The sequence below is a fragment of the Oncorhynchus nerka genome, linkage group LG22 (assembly GCF_034236695.1).
Source record: "Oncorhynchus nerka isolate Pitt River linkage group LG22, Oner_Uvic_2.0, whole genome shotgun sequence".
NCBI classification, from domain to species: Eukaryota; Metazoa; Chordata; class Actinopteri; order Salmoniformes; family Salmonidae; genus Oncorhynchus; species Oncorhynchus nerka.
In genome coordinates this window covers 15,223,662-15,235,757 of record NC_088417.1, presented here as the reverse complement: position 1 = coordinate 15,235,757, position 12,096 = coordinate 15,223,662, and the positions used below count along the sequence as shown (strand labels likewise).

At 40.8% G+C, this 12,096-nt stretch overlaps 1 protein-coding gene across 1 annotated transcript; it reads right to left on the bottom strand.

Annotated features, from left to right (window-relative positions):
* Positions 1 to 6,143: 6,143 nt before the first annotated feature.
* On the bottom strand, positions 6,144 to 11,693 carry LOC115104892 (caveolae-associated protein 4a-like). Its single transcript, XM_029626279.2, has 2 exons — positions 10,927 to 11,693; positions 6,144 to 7,076 (listed from the first exon to the last, which is right to left on the bottom strand). The coding sequence occupies exons 1-2, from the start codon at positions 11,281 to 11,283 to the stop codon at positions 6,519 to 6,521; spliced, it is 915 nt and encodes a 304-aa protein (XP_029482139.1). The 5' UTR covers positions 11,284 to 11,693; the 3' UTR covers positions 6,144 to 6,518.
* Positions 11,694 to 12,096: the final 403 nt, after the last annotated feature.

Sequence of the window (12,096 nt, the reverse complement as noted above, 5' to 3'; positions counted from 1 at the left end):
TGTCGATTTCTGCCCCATACGGTGTTAATCAGGCACTGCATGCTCCTGAAACTGGGATGAGGTTCTCTCACAGTGTGGGTGCTGTAAACAAGCTGATTTTTAAAATATATGTTTCATAGATTTAGTTCATGTTCTCCACACAGTTTCTTCTCCTTTAGTCAGAGTTGAATTCTGTGGCTTCCCCCTTTGACAACACCTGTCTGTGTCTATTCTGCCAGCGCAATGCTGGCCATGCGTCACATTTCCAATCCTCTATATATATAGAACACGGCTCACACTACTGCTCCCTATGCTCCTAGGCTGCAGATCCTCTGTGTTGCAGGCTACAGACCCTCTGTGTTGCAGGCTGCAGACCCTCTGTGTTGCAGGCTACAGACCCTCTGTGTTGCAGGCTGCAGACCCTCTGTGTTGCAGGCTACAGACCCTCTGTGTTGCAGGCTACAGATCCTCTGTGTTGCAGGCTACAGATCCTCTGTGTTGCAGGCTACAGATCCTCTGTGTTGCAGGCTACAGACCCTCTGTGTTGCAGGCTACAGATCATCTGTGTTGCAGGCTGCAGACCCTCTGTGTTGCAGGCTGCAGACCCTCTGTGTTGCAGGCTGCAGACCCTCTGTGTTGCAGGCTGCAGACCCTCTGTGTTGCAGGCTGCAGACCCTCTGTGTTGTAGGCTACAGACCCTCTGTGTTGCAGGCTACAGATCCTCTGTGTTGCAGGCTGCAGATCTTCTGTGCAACACGGCAGTTCTTTTTCTTTAATTACTATTTACTATTGACCTTATTAACACCCTGAAATATCAACTTTTCACAAATAAAAACAGGTGGATTCAAACATGTAGATTTTTATTTCACAGTTCTCTGTCATCTTAGAACCCTAGTTTAATGTTTTATGTTTACAGTTGAAGTCGGAAGTTTACACACACTTAGGTTGGAGTCATTAAAACTCGTTTTTCAACCACTGCATAAATTTCTTGTTAACAAACTAGAGTTTTGACAAGTTGGTTAGGACATCTACTTTGTGCATGTTGTAGTTTTTGTTACATATAGAGACAGATATGACACTATTGAGCAAAGATAGGTATACATTAGACCACAAACAGAAAGCGGACAGGAAACCAAATATTAAACAGACGTAAGTGTAATGGCCGAAGCCATACGTGCCTTAAAGTGCATAAGGGCTTAGGGCAAAGAGGAGGAGGTGACCCTTAAATACATAATCTATTATGGAAGGAGCAGGACATCATTATAAAGATTAGATAGAGAGGGTAAAGGACATAAGTGCTTAGATTCAAGGCCATAAGTGCTTAGGGTAAGATAGATATATATTAATTTTAGGACACGAGAGGGTCCTGCCACCATTGTAATCTAATCAAGAGCGGATACAGGCGTTATTAGGCATGAACAAGCTGGAAGCCTGGACTGAAAGATAATGGTGACCGATGACCTGAGGGACGTAACTTCATAAACATGTGGAATGGACTCATATACTGTATGTGTATAAATACAGAGCCAGTGCTCTGGGAAAGTGTGTGTTCCGCGGACCATCTAGGCTTCTGATATGTTTGTATTAAAAGCCTATATTGAATTCACAAGTTCTTGTAAGTGTTATATTTTGTTACGATTCTCCACGACAGACACAAGTAATTTTTCCAACAATTGTTTACAGACAGATTATTTAACTTATAATTCACAGTATCACAATTTCAGTGGGTCAGACACTTACATACACTAAATTGACTGTGCCTTTGAACAGTTTGGAAAATTCCAGAAAATTATGTCATGGCTTTAGAAGCTTCTGATAGACTAATTTACATAATTTGAGTCAATTGGAGGTGTATCTGTGGATTTATTTCAAGGCCTACCTTCAAACTCAGTGCCTCTTTGCTTGACATCATGGGAAAATCAAAAGAAATCAACCAAGACCGCAGAAAAAACATTGTAGACCTCCACAAATCTGGTTCATCCTTGGGAGCAATTTCCAAACGCCTGAAGGTACCACGTTCATCGGTACAAACAATAGTAGGCAAGTATAAACACCATGGGACCACGCAGCCGTCATACCGAAGGAGACGTGTTCTGTCTCCTAGCGATGAACGTACTTTGGTGTGAAAAGCAAAGGACCTTGTGAAGATGCTGGAGGAAACATGTACAAAAGTATCTATATCCACAGTAAAAGGAGTCCTATCTTGACATAAAAGGCCGCTCAGCAAGGAAGAAGCCACAGCTCCAAAACCACCATAAAAAAAGCCAGACTACGGTTTGCAACTGCACATGGGGACAAAGATTGTACTTTTTTGAGAAATGTCCTCTGGTCTGATGAAACAAAAATAGAACTGCTTGGCCATAATGACCATCGTTTTGTTTGGAGGAAAAACGGGGAAGCTTGCAAGCTGAAGAATACCATCCCAACTGTGAAGCACGGGGTGGCAGCATCATGTTGTGGGGGTGCTTTGCTGCAGGAGGGACTGGTGAAAAACTATTTTTCACACTGTACAGTGTAACTAACATTAGACAATATTTTCCTCTAGTCATCATGTTTTACCAACTGAATCCTTTGAGTCGCGTTTCAATAGGATTCAGGAAAAAAAAACTTAACTGAGTACCATTAGAGATCATTATCATGTCTGAGGATTTGAGGGATGCCCTGGACAGCATGTATGATGCCCACATCTACAAACTATGTCAAAATATCAGATGGGACTTGGCAATATGGGCTTCTGGTTCATCAAGCTACTAGAGAGGAACCAGCAGTTCCATACCTGGATCTCCACTGGACGGTTCCACCAGTTCTGGCTCACTGGACAGCCCCACTGGTCCTGGCTCACTGGCTTCTTCAATCCACAGATGGAGTATACAAGTTTATACAACGGGTGGGTCTAATCCTGAATGCTGATTGGTTAAAACTGTATTCCAGCCAGTGTCTATTTCACAAGTTACCACCGTCTAAATCTGTGACGTTACAATGGCTATTTACTCTGTTCCATCTGACTGTCTCGTCAGCCCAGCCAGGCAATTTATAAACTTGATCTCCACTATAAAAACCATCGAGGTATTATCTCACATTTCTTATAGACTAACATTTAGTTTTCAACAGCGGAGATTTGTATAAACCTTGTTGTCTGTCTCTTCGACATTTGCAACATTGTTTCAATATTCAAATTTGATCTTCAGGTGTCCCATAGTAATGAACATATCGGGAGTTGGGATGAGACAGAAAGGCAGGCAGCTTTTCTCCGTCAGTTGAAATCATGAATCAGCATCATTTTTATGGATATATATGAAGAAATAGGGTTTTCAGACTGCCATGAGGCAGGAGACCACAAAGGCTTGTCATATGGTTTTCTGACTGCCATGAGGCAGGAGACCACAAAGGCTTGTCATGGTTTTCTGACTGCCATGAGGCAGGAGACCACAAAGGCTTGTCATATGGTTTTCTGACTGCCATGAGGCAGGAGACCACAAGTGTTTGTCATAGGGTTTTCTGACTGCCACGAGGCAGGAGACCATGAGGGTTTGTCATAGGGCTTTCTGACTGCCATGAGGCATGAGACCATGAGGGTTTGCCATAGGGCTTTCTGACTGCCACGAGGCATGAGACCATGAGGGTTTGCTATAGGACTTTCTGACTGCCATGAGGCATGAGACCACGAGGGTTTGTCATAGGGCTTTCTGACTGCCAAGAGGCATGAGACCATGAGGGTTTGCCATAGGGCTTTCTGACTGCCATGAGGCATGAGACCACAAGGATGAACCTGGCCAAAGGCTGGGCCCTGAACACTGTCTTCCTGCAAAACGATGTCGCCTGGAGGATGAGGAAGGATGTCATGGCGCAGCCACCAGACGAAATGGGTGGAGTCTTCATCTACTGACTCTTCTTGGACAGGGGAGGGTGGGACCGGAAAAAAGTCAACTCACGAGTCGCCTTTGAAAGGTTACAAGAAACATCTCATCTTTCAATGGAAATGCTTATACACATTTTTGTTTTATAAAACGTATACTGAAATTATCTGAATTAAAAAGAGGTGATGTACCAGGCCTGGGTCAAATAATAATGTCATATACTTACAGATGCTATCTGCCTCTTCACACCATTCCCTGTGCTCAATGTCTATGTTATCAGCATCTTGGCTGACTATGCCAGGGTCAGCAAGGGATGAGCCTGTATCCCTGTCCCATGTAGAAGAAACCTAGACATACAGACCTGATCTTCCTCTTAAGTCCCCTGACCACTGGATGCTGAGGGGAGTGGCTCTGCTCTGTGACTGAAAATGAGTGGGAATTTCACTTCAAGTGGTAGCTATTTTAGTTTGCACAAGTTATGGATGGTGTGTGTGTGTGTGTGTGTGTGTGTGTGTGTGTGTGTGTGTGTGTGTGTGTGTGTGTGTGTGTGTGTGTGTGTGTGTGTGTGTGTGTGTGTTGTGTGTGTGTGTGTGTGTGTGTGTGTGTGTGTGTGTGTGTGTGTGTGTGTGTGTGTGTGTGTGTGTGTGTGTGCGTGTGGGTCTCAACCACATACTGAATACGATAATGACAATGTGTGTGTTTATCTCATTCCAAGTGATTTGTCAGAATTATACTCTATTGATGTACAAATTAATTGATTAATCAATAACAATATCATTTTGTGCAGCCAATTTACAATAATTTGCATTTTTATTGAACATATTTTCAAAGAATACCGGAAGATGGAAACAATGCAATGGTCTTATAGAAATGACTGTTTTTGAGTAACTCATCATCACATCCTGATGTTGTATCTGCTCAAGTGCTTTAGAAAATATTTTTGTTTGATAGTCAACCTGTCATTAACACCTCATTCTAACACCCTTATCCACATAAATCAACCCCTCTATGATACTTGATGCTCTCAAAAAGCATTTAAATAGCATCATGTGGCATCATAGTAACAACGTTCTAACCTTTTTTGGTCCCTCTTTATTTGAAGTGCATTTTATGATAAAACCTTCATACAGGATTCATAAGCACTATATAGATGCTTCACAAATCATCATGTTCTATAATGACTCTTAATGTGGTATAACTGTGTAACAACCATCAACTTATTTATTCACGTTTATTAATCTTTTATAGAGCATGAAATACGGTTATAGATTATGTGTGACCCATTTATGCAGTTCTAATGAAGCCTTCATAAGATGCACTTCAAATAAAGCAGGGCCCATTTAAAAATATATAATTTTGTAATAAAGCATATCATAGCAAACAAGGATGCCGTTTCTTTCATTTTATTTTTTTACAGTTCTATACTTTATGACAGGGTCGTGTACGTTGCATTAAACAAAGTGTGGTTGTCAAGCTGTTTCAACAGATTTATGGGAACTTACAAAAGCTTTTGACTTCATGTAAAAAATGCCAACTATCTTGAGATATGTTGCGCTATAGCAAAACAGTTAGTCTGGTATTGCACCTATTTTAGACCTTTCTCAACAGGAGTAAAGAACTGTGTTCATTAATATAGAAACTAAATCTACAATTAATAAGATTATTGGACAGTTGAATAAGATGATAACATGCACAATGTGTTACCTCTCCTTAGCAGCAGAGAGGCTTCATATATATTACATATTCAGTGACATTCACTCTAGAGAATTACTCTCAACTTAAACTTCAAATAAAATAGTATCTATAAACATGCAGAATTACTCACTCTGTTGAAGCAAACAACTCTCAATAAAATGTCCTAGTAATGGCTTTATATATTAAACTACACTAGATATGGAGCAGATGCATATATTTATGAATCTGCTTATGTCCATTTGGCCATTTGTATAACTAATATTATTTTATTTTTTTATAAAAATGTTTCCATAGATATTTGACATAATACACATTAGTTTCTTCACTCACCAATTTGTCCATTCAATTATATATGCGTTCTATATATGCTTTACTCCTCAGACACCAGCTGATGGAGTTTTCATCTGCAAAAATTGCACAAGAAATTCTATTTATCACTAAATTCTGGTTCGGCTGGCATGAGTTTACATAATTGAGACCAAATGCTCATCATTCTTCACTTACCTTTGCACAAATAAACTTTCCAGTCAATTTAATGTTTTGTGTATGAAACATTAACCTTAATCAAAACATACCAGAACTCCATTTCAACTTCCATCATTTCAATTAAGATCCCATATTCAGCCTTTCAACATGCAAATGAAAGACAATTGAATGTCTTCTGTATTATAATATGGTGATTTAGAAGTCTGTAGAAAATGTCCAATCGCACAAATTTGCTGTAATTCTTGTCAGTTGATTTGTTTTGCATTCTTGTGTCAAATGTAAGAAAAAAATGACAAAAAAGATAGAAGTATATCTATATAAATCATTGAATTTCCAAAATAAAGACGATTTCAAAATGTTGTGTGGAATATATAAACTCATTGTGTTGAAACCCTAACTGGCCTGTTTATGGGACTATCGGTCACAGGACAATCCTTCGAAACGAAAAAAAGATTGAAAGAAAAACAGACGTTGTTGTTTTCCATTTGTTTGAACGCTGGTTTAGGAGAGCTGTTTAATATCATGCATCGGCACCTCCTCCTCTACGCCATCCTCAGCGAGCGCAGGGCTGTTGGATTTGTGGCCCTTGGGTGGCGGGACGGGTGTGGCGTCCTCGGTGACCCCCACAGCCCCCTCCTGGCCCTCCGCCACAGTCCTCTCCTTCTTCAGTTTGGCTGGCACATGGCTGGCAATGGATTCCTTGAGCCGCGAGCCGGACTGCTTGAGCCTCTCCCCAGACTGGCGGATCTTCTGCCGACGCTCGGTTGATACGATGCGCTCACCCATCTGGCCAACCTTGCTGCTCATGTTCTCTTTCGTCTTTGTCATGTTCAAGCGGGAGAAGGTGGACTTGAAGCTCTCCATGCGGGTTAGGCCTGATTTCTTCATCTTAGCGGCCGTGGACGAGGCTTCCTCCACCACCATGTACTCATCATCAGACTCAGGGGGGAGCTCAAAGTGGTCTGGCTCCACTTCGGCCACAGACGGTTTGGGTTCCTTGGGATCCTTGGGTTCTTTGGGTTCCTTTCCGGCTGCCACAGCTGACACCTCACTGTCCCCCTGTAATGAGAACAGAAACCAGATCAAGTGTCATAAAACTAACTCAAAAGAATCAAAGGGATTCACAAAAGCACTTGTGAGTCTGCCTGCTAGAACACATCTGTAATATCAAGTGGTAGCATTTATCAGGTCTGAATAATGTCTGAGCACTGACAGAAGCATTGCAATAGCATTGCAACACTTAGAAAATAGAGATCTAAAATAAAAGTCTGGATAGATGTTTGGAGGAGAATGGCAGCCATAATATTTCTGTTTGTGTCTTATTTGTATGATCTAAATCAGGTTAAATAAAGTATCTCACGCCTTGACAATCCTGAGAAGGAGAGACCAATTGTTTTCGCTTAATGCTGTGGTTCCCATAACCCAGTTAAGACATTAGTTAATGGGTTAATGTTTCATGTTTGAAATAAGAGCAGTCATTATGAAGACATTGCCAAGAATCATAAATCATTCTATTTTATGATTGAGCATAGAGTGCAGCTACAGTGCCCTCAGAAAGTATCCACACCACCTGACTTATTCCACATTTTGTTGGGTTACAGCCTGAATTCAAAATGGATTCAATATATTTTTTTCTCACCCATCCACACACAATACTCCACAATGACAAAGTGAAAACATGTTTTTAGAAATGTGTTGTTGGAAAGTCGTACAGAAGGACTTTTGTAAAGTTGAAAATTAAATACAGAAATACCTAATTTACATAAGAATTCACACCCCTGAGTCAATACATGTTGTTGATTATTGCTAGACAACCATTTTCAAGTCTTGCCATACATTTTTAAGCAGATTTAAGTCAAAACTGTAACTCGGCCACTCTTGGTAAGCAATTCCAGTGTAGATTTGGCCTTGTGTTTTAGGTTATTGTCCTGAAAAGTGAACTAACCTCCCAGTGTCTGGTAGAAAGCAGACTGAATCAGGTTTTCCTCTAGGATTTTGTTTGTGCTTAGCTCCATGTCGTTTCTTTTTTATCCTGAGTCCTTAACAATTACAAGCATACCCATAACATGATGCCGCCACCACAATGCTTGGAAATATGGGGAGTGGTACCCAAATGTATTGGATTTCCCCAAACACAACACTTTGTATTCAGAACAAAAAGTGAATTGCTTTGCCACATTTTTAGCAGTATTACTTTAGTGCCTTTTTGCAAACAGGAAGCATGTTTTGGAATGTTGTTATTGTACAGGCTTCCTTCTTTTCACTCTGTCTATTAGGTTAGTATTGTGAAGTAACTACAATGTTGTTGATCCATCCTCAGTGTTCTCCTATCACAGCCATTAAACACTGTCTATTAGGTTAGTATTGTGAAGTAACTACAATGTTGTTGATCCATCCTCAGTGTTCTCCTATCACAGCCATTAAACACTGTCTATTAGGTTAGTATTGTGAAGTAACTACAATGTTGTTGATCCATCCTCAGTGTTCTCCTATCACAGCCATTAAACACTGTCTATTAGGTTAGTATTGTGAAGTAACTACAATGTTGTTGATCCATCCTCAGTGTTCTCCTATCATAGCCATTAAACTCTGTCTATTAGGTTAGTATTGTGAAGTAACTACAATGTTGTTGATTCATCCTCAGTTTTCTCCTATAACAGCCAATTAAACTCTGTAACTGTTTTAAAATCACCATTGGCCTCATGGTGAAATCCATGAGCGGTTTCCTTCCTGTCCAGAAGGACGCCTGTATCTTTGTTGCGACTGGGTATATTGATACATAATCCAAATTGTAATTAATAACTTGATCATACTCAAAGGGATATTCAGTTTCTGCTGTAAGGTGCCCTTCTTTGCGTGGCATTGGAAAACCTCTTTGGTCTTTGTGGTTGAATCTATGTTTGAATTTCACTGCTCGACTGAGGGACCTTACAGAGAATTGTATGTGTGAAGTACAGAGATGATGTAGTCATTCAAAAATCATGTTAAACACCATTATTGCACCAAATAAAGGTGAAATAAAATTTAAAAAATTGCGCACAGAGTGAGGTCATGCAACTTATTATGTGACTTGTTAAGCAAATCTTTACTCCTGAACTTATTTAGGCTTGCCATAATGAAGGGGTTGAATAGTTATTGACTCAAGACATTTCATCTTTTCACTTTAATACATTTGTAAACATTTAGAAAAACATAATTCCATTTTGACATGATGGGGTATTGTGTGTAGGCCGGTGATACTTTTTTTTTCTCTCAATTTAGTCCATAAATTCAAGCTCTAACACAACAAAATGTGGAATAAGTCAAGGGGTGTGAATACTTTCTGTAAAAACAAATGTAAATTAGTCTAGCTAATTAGGCTTGTAATTTGCACGCAAATACATGGTCTAGCACCACTTTACTTCAAAGTGGGGCGGTCCACTGCATATATTGTTCACTTAATAAAGTTGGGAGTTTAAAGGTGAACTGGGGACTATTAATCATACTCACACTGGCTGATATAGCTCAGCTATAGGGGGTAGAAAGCTAAACATATCACATCATAGCTTTTGCAACTTTTTACAGTGTGTAAGTAGCTTTAAGGAAGCTGTATCTGTTTCAATAGGCAGCTTTATCAGTCAGGTAACTTGATGTCTAATATAATAAAACAAATAAGTTAAAAAAATATACAAATGATAGGTTAAAAGTATCATGCTAAATCCTTACAAGTATTCAAGTTCCATTTATGGTTGACGAAGTGTACTTGCAGTGCCTAATTCAGAGTTGCAGGGCTGTTCCAATATAGCTACGTAGCTAGGTAGGTACCATTCAATATATGAGATATAATCACTATTAATATACTGTATCATTTATATGCCTCTTGCGTATTATGTGAAACCTGATGGTATCACTTTATTTTGCAGTCCCCTAATAACCTGGTATTTGACTTAAAACCACAGGGTAACAGCTTACGTACATATTTATTGCTACCAAGAACCATTGGCACCAAACTAGATACATGTTTTGAAGTAACTACTCGAAATTTCATTTTTTTTTAGTAACTTCATATTTTTAAAAACCCAGATAGATACCAGTAGTAATATTAAATAAATCATGACATTTTCTATAAGGTCTTTTAGTACCAAGTGGTGTTAAAATGTTAGACAATTGATCCAGTCATCTTAGGTAGCTTTAATTACAGCATGACATTCCATTTTCTTAGAAGGGAGAGTATGAATTGAATCAGTTCATTTGATGCTGACTTCAAAGCATGTGCTTGATTCAACATTAGTGTGTGAGGCATGTCAAACTGCATATTTTTCAGTGAATATGCGGCTGCCAGTGAATCTAGTTTGTCTTTGGAAAAAGCACGTTGTTCTTTATGTTATTTGACCTTCCCCTCTTCTTTCCTCATCTCAAATAAAATGGCTGCCAAAATCCACTATGCCCCCATCCCTGGCTGCTTCATCCAAATCGTATCATCATTGGCTATTTGCCACATAGGTTCTTGTTCTTGAGTGCAGCATCTAACCTTTCAGTAGACTGCAGTATATCTTGCGTGCTGTCAAGGCAACTTAGACCCTGAAATACTCTGGTCAACGGTGGGCTTGCAGCTGTTAGCTTTGAAGGCCAAAGTAAAATTAAGCCGGTACCATTCTGCCATCTAAAATAGTCCATGCTTTGATTTCACTATAACACCCTCAATTTTATCAGATGCTTTCACCCCTCTTGTCTGTTGTTTCTGTTGGCAAAATCTTACCAAATTCCACAAGTTTTTAACAATTTACCACATCCTTCTACAACTATTGAGAGTATGATCCTCAAATAACCGATAATGAAGCCAGTTAGTGGATAAAGATGACAATGATTACTACCACTTGCTTCTGACACCATGCTTTTTGCAACAATGCAATTGGCTGGATGGGATTACCTGGTAGATGACAACCCGGAACTTGTTCTTGGCCAACAGTTCCTCCTGGGTGGTTTCCACCTTCTTGACGCGGATGTTCTGATTCTCTACCCGTACGCGGACGTCCTTGATGTGGCAGCTGACCTTGCGCGTCTTCTCCAGCAGCCTGTCCACTGTGCTGCTCGTGGCGGCATGGTTTACCGTCAGCTTCACCACATCCTCCTGGATGGTCTTGACACTGTTCTCCAGCTCGAGCTGCCTCTCTTCCATACGCGTCTGGCACGTCTGCACGTTGTCGATGATGCCCGCCACACGCTCCAATAGCGCCATGATGGTTGCAGTATCGTCCCCCACAGCCAGACCTAGTTTATCAGCCATGGTTGGTGTCTTCAACCACCGTGTCTCGGATCCAAAGGGAAAAGGTTGAGGTTATCCTATTTTTTCTTAGTGGTCAGTAGAAACCACAGAAAGGGTAACCAGGCCTCTAGGTAGCTTCAACCTGAGACTTGTCAGAAAGGGTAACCAGGCCTCTAGGTAGCTTCAACCTGAGACTTGTCAGACCAGCAGGGGTTGGGTAGGATTGGGTTGGGTTGGGTTGCTGGATCATTGGGCCATGGAGGGCAGCAGACACCTCGGCCAAAGAGACTCACCCTGGAACTGGTGCCTCACCCAGATCCAATGCACAAGAACATGGAGGCTCCACCTCTCTTCGGTGTGGGCAGCTCAGATCAGAGAGGGCAGACACCGTCAGGCAGGGCTCAGAGTGAGAGAGTGACAGAGAGAGACATGGGGCCCAGACTTGTCATGCGTTCACCCCAGCTAAAAATACTGAGCGTAAAGTGACTCCTCTACATTTTTTGAAGATGTGTGGCTGGGATCATGGAAACCCCCTATCCATTCTACTTCCATCTTCTCTAAGCGAGTTATACTTTTACTGTTGCATTATTGGACAACAATATGCAAGCTATTGCCCGAACGCCTACAGCACAATCAGGAACATATCTTTAATTGGAAAAACCTCTCAATGGAGCTATTGTTAAATACAGTAGACCTTTTACGCTAAGGTACACTAAGGTACATAACTGTTGCCCCAGTTAACATTGGTATCCAGAGGTCTATGCTGTCCCCTCGGCAGACCCCTCTGAGATCTATGCTTACCCCCCAGCAGATCAATCAGATCAGGGGTTGGGC

Excerpts from the sequence above, each read along its gene's own strand:
- LOC115104892 (XM_029626279.2), bottom strand. The coding sequence starts at position 11,283 with ATGGCTGATAAACTAGGTCTGGCTGTGGGGGACGATACTGCAACCATC. Across the intron at positions 7,077-10,926 it reads TCCGGGTTGTCATCTACCAG|GGGGACAGTGAGGTGTCAGC; the intron begins GTAATCCCATCC and ends TTCTCATTACAG.